General features: G+C 40.5%; 2 protein-coding genes across 4 annotated transcripts in view; both read right to left on the reverse strand.

Moving 5' to 3' along the window:
• LOC140698380 (olfactory receptor 2H1-like) overlaps positions 1–17,895 on the reverse strand; it is a 66,041-nt gene that overhangs the window by 12,643 nt on the left and 35,503 nt on the right. Inside the window, exon 3 of one of the 3 annotated variants that reach the window (XR_012076134.1) lies at positions 2,744–2,793. The exons of 1 other annotated variant lie outside the window; for it this stretch is intronic. The gene's annotated coding sequence lies outside the window, so the exon portion shown is untranslated. Of the gene's footprint in view, positions 1–2,743; positions 2,794–7,183; positions 7,287–17,895 lie in introns of those variants that run through there. One more of the 3 variants, XR_012076135.1, reaches the window with a different exon arrangement.
• On the reverse strand, positions 1,062–2,749 carry LOC140698378 (olfactory receptor 2B11-like). Its single transcript, XM_072968674.1, has one exon. It carries the CDS (start codon positions 2,642–2,644, stop codon positions 1,688–1,690), a length of 957 nt encoding a protein of 318 aa, XP_072824775.1. The 5' UTR covers positions 2,645–2,749; the 3' UTR covers positions 1,062–1,687.

The following is a 17,895-nucleotide window of genomic DNA, read 5'->3' on the forward strand; positions in this document are numbered from 1 at the left end:
CCTTGCCTTGAAAAAGATCTAGACCATTACTTTTACTTTATTCAAATTGTCAAATGTCACTAATGTCAGTCTTTAAGGAGAAGAAAATTCATCTCCATCTCTCACTGCAAGGAGTGGAAAAGACCTTGAGACCATGTTTAATCTAGCATGTCTATTTTGAGACACTCAATACTCTCAAATGCATCCTAGAATTAGGTCAGTTCATTACATAGTTAATACGTGTGGACTGACTTTCTTTCATGTTACATTCTTTTCATTGAATTGTGCCTTGAATCTGTGCCATTAGGAAAAATCAGGAGAGAAAGCTCTTGTGCATCATTATGTATGTTCACTAAGGTCATTCTAAAGGGCTTTGAGCTGTTACCCAGTGGCTGCTGTATGGCCCAGGGGAAAAATCCTTTGTGATCTTGGTTAACAGGAGAAGTCATGGTCTTTTCACTTGTCTTAAATCAAACGCTATAGCTTTGTGATTCACATTCCTTTTTTGTCTTTACCATATAACAAAGACTTCTTTAATTTTCCTTTTGTCCTAGTTTTCACTTATTATTATTATTTCATTTTCTCTGCTTGGTTATGTTAATATTTGGCATGTACATGGTAGGGGGATAAAAATGAATAAATTAAGTTTAAATAAATCTAGAAGAAGAGAAAACAAAATGCAAATAAAAAGTCCTAACATCATGGTTCTGTTCTACTAAGGGAGGTGGCCCTTAATTTCTGAGCTGGTCTCAATTTCTCTGAACGCTTACCAGATGGCCAAGTTATTGCAATCTCTCTAATCATCAAATTATTTTATGACAATGAGGGATCATAAAATGATATTATAAGCTTATTTGAGGATTAAACAGGAGGGTATATATAAATACACTTAATCTAGTACCTGCATCATGGAAACCTTTTCTATAAATGTTAGCTATTACAATTACCTTGAACTTGTTATTTAAAATAAAGTTTTATTGTCGTTAACTATGATTGTATTTAGCCTGTATTCTTAACTGGAATGTATTCTGTTTTTTAGATAAGAGATTATACTATTTTTATTCGTACTCAGAGAACCAATATAGAGTCACAGTACATATGCTTGTATTGTTTTCAGTCAATGGTGGAAAAACTTTCTATAGACAAAAACCTGAACTTCAGAAAAAAGAAGCATAATCTAAGATCACAGGAAGAAGAAAGTAATATTCTTCAGTTTTAGAATTTTTTTCAAAGTCATACAATTTATGGATATATAAATATATGGAGAAGAACATGAAATTATTATAAGTAATATAAGATTATGTTTCAGTTTACATTATTTATACTTAGGATATTTGAGAAAAGGAAGAAAGAAATTTAGAAAGAGACAAATGGGGGAGAAATAGAAGAAAAGTAGGAAGATGAGAAGGGGAAGGAATCAGAAAATTAGAAATTAAATACTTCGACAAATCCTTATTGAATATCAATTGTTTAAACAATTTCTAAAAACATACGGCCTCTTAGAATTAAAGACTATTGGGAAAAGTGGGCTTTCAGATGCTGTGAGCACGCAGGAAGTGAGATGTTTTGGGTAAGGGATTTTTGGGGACTCTCAGATCTCTCAAAAACACACTGTTTGATTATTGACTCCTTAATGAAAGGTGATCTGAGCACACAATACACTGGCCCAGTGCTCTCTAACCGATGGATACTGCCACATCTCAGGTCTTCATCTTGTGCAGAGCCTCCAGATCCTTGCCAGGAGTCTTCTCAGAGCACCCTTCACATCCTTATTCCTCAGGGTATAGATGAAAGGATTGAGGGTGGGAGTGATTATGGAATAGAAAAGGGAGATAAACTTGCCCTGCTCTTGGGAGTAGCTGGAAGGGGGCTGCAGGTACATGTAGATGGCAGGTAGGTAGAAGAGAGAGACCACCACTAGGTGGGAGGAACAGGTCCCAAAGGCCTCGCGGCGTCCCCTGGAGGACTTGATCCTGAGCACTGCACGGGCAATGAAGCCGTAGGAGAGAAGGATGAGAGCCAGGGGGACCACCACAAAGAAGGCCACCAGCACAGCCAGTGTGGTGTCATTCACAGCTGTGTCAGCACAGGATAGCTTGATCATGGCTGGCACCTCACAGAAGAAGTTGTTCAACACCTGTTGCCCACAGAAAGGCAACTGCACTGTCAGGACTACCTGAACGAGGGAGTTGCCAAAGCCGCTGAGCCAGGCCACAGCCACGAGCTGCTGGCACAGAGGGCGGTGCATGATAATGGCATACCGGAGGGGCTCACAGATGGCCACGTAGCGGTCCAGGGCCATGGCTGCCAAGACAATGCACTCAGTGCACCCCAACCAGTGGAAAACCATGTACTGTACTGTGCAGCCATTGTAGCTGATGGTCTTCCTGGAGCTGCCCATGTTGACCAGCATCTGAGGGACGGTGGTGGTGGTGTAGCAGAGGTCCAGGAAGGAGAGGTGGCCGAGGAAGATGTACATGGGGCTGTGGAGCTGGGGATCCAGCCGGGACACCAGGATGATGGAAATGTTCCCCAACATGGCCAGAACATAGGACACCAGGAGGACTACAAAGAGAGAGAGTTGCAGCCATGGCTTGTCAGAAACACCCAGAAGGACAAAGTCCTCAGGAGGGTCCCCCCAAAAGCTCTGGTTGTCACTTCTCATGCTGAGGCATTTTCTGGCACCTGTGATCAATCAAGAAAGCTGGGATGAATAAAGTCTAAGAAGAGAAGTTAATCGTCTTTCTCATGCCTGTGCCTGTGCTTTCCTATACAGGTTCCACTCTATGGTCTTCCTTATGTTCCGCAGTGACACTGAAATGTGGGGGAAATCAGAATCAGGCGTCAGAACAGTTGCGTATATATCTTGCTCTCCTTCCTACTCTGTGACCTTGGCCATTCAATTTCTCTGAACGTTAATTTCTGCATCTGTAATGTGGGGAGAAAATACCTGCTCCAAATACAGAGCCTTGGGGAGGATAGGGGGACATTGGGTTTGTGAAAGCATATCGTTAAGAACAACTTTCTTCCAATTTAGTCAAAGTCTGACACAGTTCCTGTTGCTTTTAGAACGTCTGACTTCTCTCTACAAACTCATCAATAGGAATTGACCACTTCCTTAGGCTTTCTCGTTTTGCCTTTTGGAGGTGGTGGTGGATGGGAGGCGAAAGGTGGCATAAAACAAGAGTAAGGGCTTTGTGAACAGCTAAGGGGTTTATTGATATAAACGCATCCTACTCACTGCCGAAGGCTTACATGTGCCTCCCTGGCTCCCTGTACCATGCCGGTCTCTCGTCCTGTGACTGCTCACCTGTGGGCGACACTAATTCACTCTGGCAGTTAGGAGAAAAGCACAGCCCAATGTCCTCTCAGTCCCTGGAGTGGAGGAGTTAAGTCACTTCCACTCTTGACTTGGTGCCTAATGGTACCCAATGAGGCCCCAGAACATAGAATTTTGAGCAAAGGGAGAAAGGTGGTAATCAGTGTAAGAAACATAGCCCCCAGTTCTTCCACTGAAGGATCAGATTGCCTTTAGAGATAACATTTATCAGGCAGTTTGAATGACATTCCCCGTACAACTTCTTTGCCAAGCAGCTGTTTTCTCTCAGAGTCAGAAAACACAGTGGATTTGGTTTCTGGATTCCATTGCTGTCCGAAAGTGGCTGGGTTGCCCTCTGCTGATTCATGGGGCCTTCCTACTCCATTGGCCTTCAGCCTCCTATACACCCCATAGGACTGCACCCGCTCAAGTTCATAATGGGAATGATACAGTCCATGAGAGAAAAGAAATGAACAAAAGGATACATGCACTCCATTGTCCACAGCAACACTACTTACAATTGGCAAGACATGGAACCAACCTAAGTGTCCATTGACAGACGACTGGATAAAGGTGATACACACACACACACACACACACACACACACACACACACACACACACGAATACTACTCAGCCATAAGAAAGTATAAAATAATGCCATTTGCAGCAACATGGATGGACCTGGAGATCATCACACTAAGTGAAGTCAGCCAGAAAGAGAAAGAAAAAAGCCATATGATATCGTTTATATGTAGAATGTAAATAACAGGACATAAATGAACTTCTTTACAAAATAGACCTATAGACATAGAAAACAAACTTATGGTTACCAAGGGGGGATGGGTAGGGAGGGATAAATTGGGAATCTGGGATTTGCAGACACTAACTACTATATATAAAACGGATAAACAACAAGGTCCTCCTGTATAGCACAGGAAACTATATTCAGTACCCTGTAATGAGATGTAATTTTAAAAAATATGAAAAGGAATATATATGTGTGTGTGTGTGTGTGTGTGTGTGTATATATATATATATATATATATAACTATGCTGTACACCAGAAATTAACACAGCATTGTAAATTGACCATACTTCAACTAAAAAATTAAAAAACAGAAAAAGACAAGAAAAGAAATGAAGTCCTGTGTGCAGCTAATTTATGAAGAATTCTTTTTTAGTTCTTTATTTGTTGCTTCATACATTAACTATAAAATTATGAAGATCTGTTCAGCCTAGATGCTGTAATATACAATTGATAAGTGCATTTTTTAGACATAATGCTACTACGTACTTCATAGATGACAGTATAGTATAAACATAACTTTTATAAGCACTGGGAAACCAAACAATTATGTGACTTGTTTTATTGCAATATTTGCTTTGTTGTGGTGGTCTGGAATAGAACCCACAATATCTCTGAGGTATGCCAGTGTTTCTGTTTTTACCAGATAAATACCTAAAAGTGGAATTGCTAATTACATATACAAATTCTATTTTTAATTTTTTAAGGACTTCCATACTGTTTACGATAGTGGCTACACCAACTTACATGCCACAAATGGTGAAGAAGGGTGCCTTTTTATCCACATCCTTACCAACAATGATTTTTGGTGTTTTGATAATAACCATTCTGATGGGTGTGAGGTGGTATCTCATAGTGGTTTGGATTTGCCTTTCCTTGGTCATTAGCGATGCTGAGTACCTTTTTTATGTACCTGTTGCCTATCTGTAGAACTTCTTTGGAAAAATATCCGTTCAGATCTTCTTCCCATTTTTAAATTTGATTGGGTTTTTCTGCTATTAAGTTGTATGAGTTATAAATATATATAAATTATCAATTACAATATCAGCTATGCATTATTATATTACAAATAAATTATAATATTACAAATCAATTATTACAATATTACCAATCATTACACTATTAGGAAATATTTTCTCCCATTCAGTTAGCTTTTGTTTTGTTGATGATTTCCTTTGCTGTGCAGAAACTTTTTAGTTTGATGTGATCCCACTAGCTTGCTTTTGCTTCTAGTATTTTGTTTTTGAAAAAGCAGTTGGTGACTTGGGGAGCAGCTACAGCATTTGGGCAAATGACCAAGATAGAAGAGAAGGCCAGAAAGAGAAGAGTCATGTCACAGGAAGGAAAGTGGTAAGGGGACAGAGAAGAGGCTGCAGTGTAATTTTCAGTTCCGTGTTCAGGCACAGATGCGTGTGCATGTGCGCGCACACACACACACACAGCCCCTTGGCTGCGAAGCTGGACGCCATCCCAGCCTGACCCTTCTCACCCTGCATCAGACACCTTGCTCTCCAGCGCTTCACGTTTACAGCTCTGCTTCAGATCTGACCTCTGCTCTCCCTTGACATCCTTCTGTATTTCTTCCACCCCAAGAGATGTGTTTCCCAAGGTGCTGCCTCACCTCCTTGGGTAAACCCAGTAATTTCCACATTAGATACAATCACCCTCAGGCAGAATCCTTCCAGACCTGTTGTCTCTAGCTGTCCCTTATTCACTGACGTCCATCTTCCCTTTTGACATTACTCACTGAAGCAGCCCCAATTTAACATGCCAGCCATTCCTCCAACCTCCAACCAGCACCTCCTTGCTAATTTTTGCTATCTCTGCATTAGTCATCCTGACTCGAAGAATTCGGGTTATTTCTAATCATATATTGTTCCTCATTTCATTTTCCTCATTTACTACATTTCGTTAGTGGCTTTGTTCTATTCATTCTTCCAGCACAACGGTGTGGTGATGGGGGCTGTCTGTATTCTCGCCACTACCATCCTGGGCCAGATCTGTCGTCTGGACCCCTCTCAGAGCCTGTCAACTGTCTCTGTGCAGGCAGGCCCTTCCTTGTCCAACCCATCACTCACATTCACATTAGAGTCATCTTTCTAAGAGTCAAGTGTTAAGAGCAAAGGTATCTTTAAGTCTTCCAATTAGTTACCTTAAAAAAATAAAAGCCCATCCCCTTAATGAGTTACCAGGCAACAGCAGGGGTCGTACCCTTCTCACATCAAACTCCCTGCAGTTTCTTCTGACCATGTCACCTCTCTCTCTCTCTTAGCAGCTGCCATGGGGAATATTAATGACAGTATTTACACCATACCTACTGGCAGGCTAGATGTGAACATATTAATATACCTTGTGAGATATATAATTATAGGAACCATAACTCCATGTCATTCCTTGTATGATATACAAAACTTCTGATCTCTCTCTCTCTCTCTGCTCTCTGTCTATCTGTCGGTCTATCTATCTATTATCTATCTATCTATCTATCTGCCAGGCACTGGCTGCTGGACTTCCCCTTGAGGGGTGACAAACATTTTACCTCCTCCAAAGAATAAGACAGAAAAATTTGAAAATAAACTTACGAGGTAGGCAAACAAGGACTAGGCCACAGGGTCTTATTGCCTATTAGCTCTGAAGATCTCCTTCTTCAATCTAAAATCCAGTCTAAAATTCCCATCACTGAGTTAACCAGCTGAGAGCCCTGTTTCACTGCCAAGATCATAACTAAAATTATACTGCAGATTGAGTCTCGGGGACAAGGCTTAAGAATGACACTATCTTCCTTCACTGATATTAATAGGTATGTTTTCCTCAAAAACAAAAAAAAAGGACTTTTCTTATGATTTATTTGTATTTCCAGTTCTGTTCTGGTGACCTGCTGCTTCTTGGGTGGACATTCTGATTAGAATAAAATGAAGGTGTGAACTGGCACAATAAGGAAGAATATACTTTTAGCCTCTTCCCCTCTCATTCTGCCCCCTTTGGCTTTGTTCTGCTAACTCTTAAGCCACCAGCCCCTTCAGCATAGTTAACACCCAGGTGCACCCACAGGCCTCACTCACCCTGTGCCAGACCTTTGTCCATCATGTATCCACCAGCCAGGAAGTGCTATTTCATCAGAGCTCAGTTTCTTCTTTTTTCATAAACCACTCTCACTGATGCCTCACTATGCGTCATCCCCTATACTCAAACACAGAGGTTTGAGGAGCATTAATAACCATATTCCCACAAGGGGCCTGAAGTATAATTTGTCAAAATATTTTATTTTTAGAGATTTTTTTCCCCTAGCAAACAGTGAGGGGGGAAGGAAACACACCAGCACTGAATGAGCATGCTACCTCTCAGTCCGGCTACCAGGCACTATATGTTCCCTGCCTTGTGTCCTATTTCAGTAACTCTGGGAAAACGGAACAGTTCATAAAGGTTAAGATCATCTTCCTCACTCAGCTCAGAGCTGCAACGTGACTCCACGGGATGAGATATTTAAGCGCCCTGATACTGGTTTATCCAGAAGGGAGGACACCTCCTCACAGGCCCCCAGATGTCATAACCCCTGACCCAGGACAACTCTTTGTTAAACATGCCGAAAAATACCGAAGACCTGGCCTAATGGAAAACTTAATAACGTGCTATACTGTTTGCTGTTCATTCCCAGTATGGTAATTTTTACTTTTTGCCAAGATTGTGCTTTCTCTAAAAACAAGAATCTCGCACATTGTGTTATTCACAGCATTTGGACAGCATGATTCATGCACTTAATTCATGAAAGCATTACTGATTATGTTAACAAATATAAAGGCCTCTTCCTTCAAAGAACTCCTTATTCCAGATGGTGCTTAGAGTCCTGAACCCCATCAGTCACCCTTTCAGTGGTATCGGGGACCGGAAAAGGGCAGGAGAGGAGCTGAAACGCAGCAGTGATGGGGCTCTGGGACTACAGAGGACACAAGCCTACACAGGGAGGGCACCAGCCTCTGCAAGCAGACACATGTCCCTGAGACAGGGATGGCCTCTTGCATAAACCCGGTCCCTCACCCATACCCCACTGCTTCTTTATGTTCTCTGAATATTTCAATTTGCTGCTAAAATGCCACTAGCAGCTTGCTTTCTCTGGGAATGGGTTTGGCTTTATTTGCTCGATTCCTCTTTCCATGGCCATGCAGGGCTTAATATTACTCTTGTAATTGTTGACCCCAGCATTGTCCAAAATATTGAGAGGCAGCAGAAATGGGACTCAGGGTCTCATTTACTCTGGGCAATACCCACACTGCCAGTGAGTATCGAACACTGGTCTACCTAGAGGCAAGGGCAACCTATTCTCTGTTCCTGGCTGTCTTTTCTAGCTTGAAGTACACAATTTGAAGAGTTGAGGACCAACCACTTACCTCCATGTTTCCCTGGCTTCTACAGAGGGCTTGGTTAGGAATGGAGGCTGTATTAGCAGCATGTGGTGTTTTTTTTTGTTTGTTGGGTAGAGACATTTAGGGATGGAGTCACTGGAAATGTTCTCCACGTCTAGGAAGAAGCAACCTGTTTGCTCTGATGAAGTTGCTGGGACTTTACCCTTACCTGAGCTGTGCCCTCTGAGTAGGTGTGGAGAGATTATTCTCAGTCTAGAAGAAAGGTCTGTCTGCCTTCCACCACAACACACTTGCTGGGGAGACCCCGTGGTTTCCAGATGCGCTATCCTTGATCCCTAGGGTAGCTGCAGACATTCTGGTTCAGTGGAGCAAGCTTATGTGCTTATGTAGTGAAGGCTACTTCTGAGAATAAGGCTCTTAGGTGACAAATCATCCTATGTCATGCTCCCTGTTCATTTCAAAATCATCCTGCAGACGAAATTTGCCCTCCTTGTCTCCATCTGTTTCTATGTGGGCTCTGTTCCTTCTCCCCAGACACTGGGAGGACAGCCTTGCTCTCCTCTGGCTGGGAAGTTACCCCTGATGTTTAATTAGCACCTGAAGGGTTAGCTGGTAATTGATGTAGAGTGTGAGCTTGGGATGCTTACAATTAACCGTAAATCCTGGAAGACCAGGAGACTAGAGGAAATGGTCCAACAACAGGAAATCAGGTCTATTTTCAACTCTTTAGGGTAGGTGAGGGCTGTCGTAAAATCAGAAAGGAAGAGTAACTTGTGCAGCACAGAATTCAGTTAGAGTGAGCGTACTGAACAGGCTTAAGCACCAAGCTCAGCTACACATTTTCTGTGTGTATTTGAGCAGGTTACCTAACCAACCTCTACGTGTCTCACTTGGGATCCAAAAAGTACCGGAAACACAGGATTACCTCTACAGTCTATTACAAGTGCAAAATGAGTTGGTTTTTGTAAAGCACTCAGAACAGTGACTGGCACAGAGTAGTAACTTTTGAATTTTTTTTTCTGACTACTACACACGGTCTCTACTGCCTGTTTTACTTGTCACATGGAAAGACAAAAACAACAACAACAACAACAATCTTTTGGTAGACAGCCAGGGTGGGCAATGTTATAGTTTCTATGCACTTTGTTTTTTTTGCTAAACTCATGAAAATTCCTTCACATGAGCTGGTCAAAAATCTCACTTTTTTTTTTATTTTATCTTTGTTGAGATATAATTGACATATAACACAGTGCATGTTTAAGGTGTACCATGTGATGATTTTTGACACATGTACATATTGTGAAATGGTCAATCACACAGTAAGCTTGGTTGCCTCCATCACCTCACATAATGACCAGAGCTCACTCATTCTTTACAGCAGGACTCTTGCTCCCCTCCAAGCTGTCGGTGGCACTGAAGTCCTGGTGAGTTTCCTTTCCATAGCTGTGATCCCAGTGCAAAATGAGCTACTAGTACACTTTAATGATGTTATTTCCGGTTTTAGTTAAGGCTCTCTGGTTACAATTTCAACTCTGAGTCTGTCTGTTGAGGTCCCCTGTGTATTGTAGCCTCTGCAGCTTCCCATTCGGCTGGGGAATATTTCAGACAGTCAGGGCATAGTGCTGGGAAGATTTTCTCCCCGAGTACTGGTTTATCTTCCTGATAACATTGTTTTCACAATTTCTAGGATCAAGAGTCAGACAGCTTCTGTCCTGCATCACCTTTCATTCTGAAGTTAAATAACATTCGAAATTCCCAAACGCTGCATGAGAGGTATTATGAAGAAACGGAAAGATCATGTTTGGTAGATACTATGAGAGGGGTGCTTCCAATTTCATTTGTCTGAAATGCATTTGTCTGAAAGCTCAGAAGCTGTCAGTTCTCCTTCCCCACCTCCCTTTTCACAACCAATCTTTTTCCATTTACCAGCTGAACAGGCATTCCTTTCACCATCTTGAATTTTTTTTTGACAGCGGACTTAATTTCCTTTTATTCTTTTCATTTTTTTTCACAATGAATTCTTTATTTCTTACACAGTTTTTAAAGCCATTCTTGAAAACAGAAGTCAAACTCCAGACAAGAAAACACAGCTCGAGCCAGAGCTTGTCTTCCACGTCCCAGAAAGAGTCTTCCAGGTCCCATCACACCAGGACTCTGGGGACTACACGAAGGTGGAGGGATGGTCAGTAATCTGAGCGCTCAGTATTAACCTCCTCCTCAAAGACAGAACAGTCCAAGTGAAAAGCTATGAAGCAACTACAGCCAGACAACGGGATGTACAGGACTGTGATCTCAAGACACAGTCAAGTCATCCTCTGTCCCTGCCGACAGCACCTTCGTGGTCTTGCTGAGCCGAGGAGACAGAAGTCAGAGTTCACACCCATCCTGAATAGTTCTAAGAAAAATTGCTTTATATTGCAAACAAAGGGCTACTTAAAACAAAGGGATAATTTTTAAAAAGTATTATTTACGGCAGAGAGTCCCAAGAGAGCTCAGATGGGAAATACTGAAGGCCGCGTGGCCTGATTTCCTCACGGTGACAAAACATGCTGAACCCCCATGCTTCCTCCCTCTCATGCAACCGCACCTATCAATCTACGTCGGTTTACGTTTTCTCGATTTCTCATCTTTCTGACAGTATCTATTTCAAGATTAGAATCCAGACTTGGCAACAGTGCCACAGGGATGCATTTTTAACCCACTTACTTAATTAAAAAAATAAGTAAGGCAGATTTTTCAGATGAAATATAAATCTAACAGCCTGGCTGGTTTGAAATTGAGGACTAAGTCATGGAGTAAGACAGGAGATGCTTTCAAAAAATTGAATAAACTAAACCTACAAATCCAAAGTTTGATGAACATATTTAAGGCAAATACATGGTAAATAATATACACCATTAACATACTCCTTTGCAACAGTCTAAAATGTTGGAAAAAAGGTTGGCTGAAGCCAACTTAAAAATGCACAAGCGTCTGCTTTCCCAGATGTTAACTCTAGGGAACATATGAGCAAAACTGTTCAAAGATCATTGTCTTACTTTACTTGCTACTTATTTACTCCTAGAGAATCATGATTTGGGGAAGAAAATTGCTGGGTTTTGGCTCCTGCAATGGCTTCTGTGCCAGGGACATAGCTTAGCCTACTAAAAATAAGCTGAATCTCCATTTACCTGTACCATTCACACACACACACACACACACACACACACACACACACACACAAAAATCCAAAAAACTTTTCACTATCACCCTATGGCCCCAGTGTTCTTTTTTAAAATTGATATTTAAAATATTATTGTTTATTTAAAAAATCTGTTGTGTTACCTGTGACTTAAATTTTTTAAAAAATTTAAATACAATTTTAAAAAGTTACTTTCCATTTACAATTATTACAAAATAATTGTAATAATTGACTACATCCCCCATGTTGTACAATACATCCGCGAGCCTATCTTACACCCAACAGTTTGTACTTCCCACTCCCCCACCCCTATATTGCCTCTCAGCCCCTACTAGTAACCACTTGTTTATTCTGTATCTATGTCTGCTTCTTTTTTGTTATATTCACTAGTTTGTTGTATTTTTTAGATCCCACTTATAAGTGATATCATACGGTATTTGCCTTTCCCTGTCTGACTTATCTCACTTAGCATAATGCCCTCCAAGTCCATCCATGTTGCTGCAAATGGCAAAATTTTACTCTTTTGTATGGCTGAGTAGTATTCCATTGTATATAGCATTTTCTTAAGCCTGTTGATGGACACGTAGGCTACTTCCATACCTTGGCAATTGTAAATAATGCTACTATTAACATTGGTGGCCCCAGTGTTATAAGTCTTATTTCCTCCCATTATTCCTAAAATACTTGACATGCTGATGGAATAAAATTCTCATAATTCTTGGGACAAGCCAGTTTTTTTTTCCCCTTTCAATTCCATGCACTTTTAGGTGCTCCTTATTCTCTTGGAACATCCTTCCCACCTCCTTCCTCATCTTGAAAACTCAACTCAGCTCAGCATTATCTTTTCACACCACTATAAGCATCTAAATATCTGTGTGTGGAAGAATCTGCTTTACAAAGTCCCATTTTGTCTACACCATCCTAAGTACCATTAGACGTTAGGGTCTAGAAGAAGCTGAGAGGCTGCCTGAACTTTCTGATTCTGAACCTCTTCTTGGTAGGTTGGCCTGTCTTCATTCCCACCGATTCTGCTGGAGTCCAGATGACTTTTGTGCATAATTGGTTTAGTGGCCATAGTGTTTGGAATGGGAAATTCTACAGTAATTCTCTCAACTGACCTCTGTTAACCTTTGCTTTTGTGGTAGTTGGTCAAGACTGCAGGTCACTGGTGATAGAAATGAGCAAAGTTAATGCATTATTAATATTGTGGGATTGCTGTGTGGTCTGACTTCATTAGTATTATTCTGTGGGTTATGTAAGGACCAAGAGTGTGTGGAGTATGAGGTGATAGTTTTTCAGATAGCGGGCAACCTATGAAAAGATTTTTCATACTCAAATAAGGTAATTAAAACATACAAGCTTATGAGCATATCAAAATTTAAAATCCTCTGCTCTACCAGCTGAGCTATCAAAGGGAACATCAAAATTTACATCATAGTAGATCACCTTAGTGTCCGTTGGTCACTGGGACAGTGATCTATCACTCAGGTACAGACGCCTGTCCTCTCATTTATTTCTCATGTCTCGTGTCTCAGTGTCCTCTGATGTAGTGTTCACTTCCCGATGTTTATTATAAGACTTCTTACGTTACCTCTTGAAACTTTCTTTTATCCCACGATGGAAGCAGCGTAACTTTTTCTCTGGAGTTAGACTGCTGCCGTGGGCAGGAAGCCCTTTCAAATGTCCCCTGAATCTCAGAATATCCCCGGCTTTGTGTTTCAACCATAAGGGAGAGAGACATTCATAGCACACGTGTAGAGAGTGTCTCAGTCTGCTCAGGCTATGATAATAAACACCACAGACTTGGTAGCCTGAATAACAATGATTTATTTCTCATGGTCTGGAGACTGGCCAAGTCCAAGATCAAGGTTCTGACCAGGAAAGTCCGAGTAATAGATGGCCATCTCACTATGTACGAGAGAGAGAGAGAGAGAGAGAGAGAGAGAGAGAGAGAGAGAGAGAGGAGAGAGAGAGAGAGAGAGAGAGAGAGAATCATCTCTCTTGTGTGACTTCTTATAAGAATTCTAATCCCATCATGAAGTCTCCACCTTCATGACCTAATTACCTCCCAAAGGCCACACCCTTAAATATCATCACATGGGGAGTTTAGCATTTTAACATATAAAATTTTAGAGGACACATTCAGTCTGTAGCAGGGAGTCATGGTAAGTCACCCAGAGACTTTGCAGATAAAGTGAAGACAAACCCATCCTCTGAGAATCATGCTAGAAAAGTCAACCCAACAGTTGCGACGAGTCATGAGCAGATGTGATCGACTTTAACTATAAACATGTTTCTGTTAGCAAGACCAAGCAAAGTAGCCTGTGGAAATCTTTAGTACCTAGACTATATCCAAGGAAAGCTAAGAAAAGAGTCACAGGCTTTTAATAGCAGAGTAACAGCCAAAGGAATGTATCCAAGGAGTCAAAGTGCAGAGCCCTGAATGCTCATCACACAACAGAAATACTCCTACAGCAGAGATGGATGCAGATGAATGAATAAAACTCTTGGAGATGGCGACAGTACCCATTGACGTTCTGCTGTTTTGGCTTTTGATTCCTTGTGGGCCAAGGATGTTTGACATTCCAGGGAGACTTTGTTAGGGCAGAGAATGTATTGTGGATGTAAGGGTTATCTTGCCCAATCACTTCTTTTCTATATAGGCTAGTTTCTTGTGGGTTTTAAAAAAAGTGTCGCCGAGACCCTGAGTATGAGATGAGTTTCTGGTTTATGCTCAAGATGTGACATGAAGGAATTTGCAGCAAGATTTTTCTGTGTATTTTTCCCTCAGAAAGATGCATTTCAAAAGTTACAACAAATGGAACATGCCACATTTTCAGAATTTCTGCAAAAAAAAAAAAAGTATGCCTGCTGCCCTTCGAAGTTATATAGGTAAGAGACAAACTGTCCATCAAACCTGCTTCAGATGAGCTAATGGACTTTGACTGGATACCATACAGGACTGTCTTCTCTCCCTAGGGAAGGTCAGAGAGGGTCAGAGTTTCAAAGCCATCACCACCTTGAAACAGATGCCTCATTGTGAGCAAAGCGTTTGTCTCCATCACCAAAATGTTGGGCTGGGAAATCAATGTCTGCCCAGATACACAGGAGAGAGAAGGCAGCTCAGAAAGGGGAGGCTTGAATCTAGTTTAGGTTGTATCTACTTTCAAATAATATCCTGGGAAGAGAACAGAGTGGCAGTATACAACTGTTTCAAGTCTCTTAGTGAACCAAAATCTTCACCTCCTTCTTTGTTACAAGAGATTAAAAGTAAGCGTCACCCAGCAAAGGGAGTTGTCTATGGCTTTGGCAGGTGGCTAAGATAAACTCAAAGGGGATGTTACTTCTTGATCCTTAATAAATGGACGTGCTTCTTGATCCTTAATAAATGGAGACCACTTTGTACTTAATGAACTCAGTTCAAATCTGAATTCAATGACTGCTCTATGTTATGTATGTCTTAGGCATTTAGAGCTGAATAGCTATTGGTCACTCCACAATGGAAAAGGGCTGTCACTAATCTTTAAAGCCATTTAGAAAATTGGGAAAAATAGATAAATTTAATGTTGGGTCACATATTTGTAAGAATATAAAGGTATATTGAATCATATCTGTCATAAATTAATTGAGAGAAGTGAAGGAAATTTGTTACACAGAGGTTTGAATTATTATCTTGATAAAATATCTAAGACAGATGGTAAGGGTATTAATGAAATAAGAATATGATAAATTATAGGGTGATAAAATGTTTGAGAAAGAGAGAGCGCCTGGGATGCTCAGAGACAGGAGAGGTTAAAATAGTTTGGGGAGGAGGTGTGACGAACCCGATGAAGTCTTACTTAAAAATCTTGTTAGGGTCCGTACAAAAGTTTTTCAGCAAAGTTTCTTGGAGGCTATCCAGCAAAGGGGAACTGTTACAGAAAATAATTTTAAAAGATGGTGTTGTTTACCCTCCTACAAATGTGTGAACTCACTCTTCTTACTGAGTGAGGATGTAGGAGACCAGGATCACTCCAAAGAGGGGCATTTCCAGCCACAGATGATTTGAGAAGTCCAACAACAAACTTGTGCTGGGGAAACTCATGTTTTCTCCTTCCAGGACATGTACCTCATGCTTGGCTGGAAGGAGACAGACAAGGTCTAGAGGATAAGCAGCTTTTATGCTCCAATCACTCAAACGGCAACATCATGAAACCACAAACTATGTTGATGGGATAATCTCCATAATTGTTATGAGACACTCTTAAAAGGTGGGGCTCCTCCTGTATAAATGTGGCCCTGATGGTTGCTCCTGAAGTAGGGCTAGAACTAGAATATCCTAGATATGATGAGAAAGTCTACATGGAGCCCAATCAACTCAGCTTTTAACAGCGTACTGCTTTCATGTCATAAAGGAAGGGGCATGCAATCCTTCGACTCTTCCATAAAAGTTTTCAAAGGAGACACTATCTAATGTTTCCTTTCAGTTCAGTTGGGTGAAGAATACCTGGGTGCTCAGCCAGGATAGAGGCTGGGGGTGTGATTATAGTTATGTAACAGTACAGACTCTCTCTTTGGGGAAGAGGCTGTCAACTGGTAGTTTATTTTACACAATCCCCTTTCTCTTTGTTTTTTATCTAAATCTTGTTTTTGTGGTTTTCACTGATTTCATTTTCTTCTTATTCTTTTACTTCTTTCTCCTTTTTTTCACCCTTTCCTTTCTTTTCATCTCATCTTTCCTATTTTCTTCTGTGTTTCCCCACATTCTTCCCGAAATAGTGTCATTTATATGTAGGCTATGAATTTTCTTTTTCTTTTTTAATTTTATTTTATCAAGTTATAGTCAGTTTACAATGTCATGTTAATTTCCAGTGTAGAGCACAATTTTTCAGTTATATATGAACATGCATATATTGATTGTCTTGTTCTTTGTCTCTGTGAGCTACCACAAGATCTTGTATATATTTCCCTGTGCTATACAGTATACTCTTGTTTATCTATTCTATATATACCTGTCAGTATCTACGAATTTCAAACTCCCAGTCTATCTCCCCCCACCGCAACCACAAGTTTGTATTCTATGTCTGTGAGTCTGTTTCTGTTTTGTATTTGTGTTCATTTGTCTTTTTCTTTTCTGTTTTTCTCAGATTCCACATATGAGTGATCTCATAAGGTATTTTTCTTTCTCTTTCTGGCTTACTTCATTATGAATTTTCAAAATGTGTAATTTCATTCTCATCTCAAATCCCTCCATCTTACAGAAGATTTCTTCTGGAGTGCCCCACCAGTATCTCAAACCTAGTACTTCCCAAACTCAGTTCACCATCACTCAATTGTGAGATGAGATTTCCCTTCAATTCTTTTATCATGTGCAATGCAATCAGCATTGCTCCACCCTCCAACAATCTGAAGTTATCCTCGAAATTGGCCAAGAGACAGTTACAGTGTGGTGTAGTTTAAAAGCCCCGTGTACACATTGCTCAGATATGCTTCTCTCCTTAATCTGTTTTTATAATACTATCTCATTTTTATTCTATATTGCAAAATTTTACTAGGATGGGCCATGATACAGAGTTGTCATGTAACAATTTCCAGCATCACAGATACTGATTAGACTAATATTTTTCGGGGTGGGGAAAGATACAGAATTTTTTGGAAATAGAATAAATAAAAAAATTGACTGGGGAGGAGAAGAGACCCTGAGAAAGGTGAATAGATTCCTTTTCCAGAAGTCTAAAGTCAGGGTGATTGTCTTAGTTACAGCCTGAATTAATCTTCTTTTAATTGCAGTTGTAGGCTCAGTATTTAAATAAGAATCTTCTGCCCAAGGTTGAATCTGCAGTATCAGTGAAGGACATTAAAGCTATTAACAGTGCCTACGTATTCTTGTATATTAATTTCTTCATTCTCCAAGTCCTAGATTTTATTTATTTATATTTTAATTAGCTTTTCCTTTTGCTGTGAGAACTTTTAACATCTGTTCTCTCTTAGCAACATTCAAATACATAATACAGTTATTTTAAAGTATAATCACAGTGCTGTGCATCAGATCCCAAAACTTACTCATCTTCTAGCTGGAAATTTGCACTTTCTGACCAAAATTTCCCCATTCTCCAATCCCCACCATGACCCCAGCCTCTGGTAATCACCATGCTAATTTTTGTTTCTACGCATTTGACTTATATTTTTACTTATTTTATTTATTTTTATTGAAGTACAGTTGATTTACAATATTATATTAGTTTCAGGTGTATAGCACAGTGATTCC

The sequence above is a fragment of the Vicugna pacos genome, chromosome 1 (genome assembly GCF_048564905.1).
Source record: "Vicugna pacos chromosome 1, VicPac4, whole genome shotgun sequence".
Classification (NCBI taxonomy): domain Eukaryota; kingdom Metazoa; phylum Chordata; class Mammalia; order Artiodactyla; family Camelidae; genus Vicugna; species Vicugna pacos.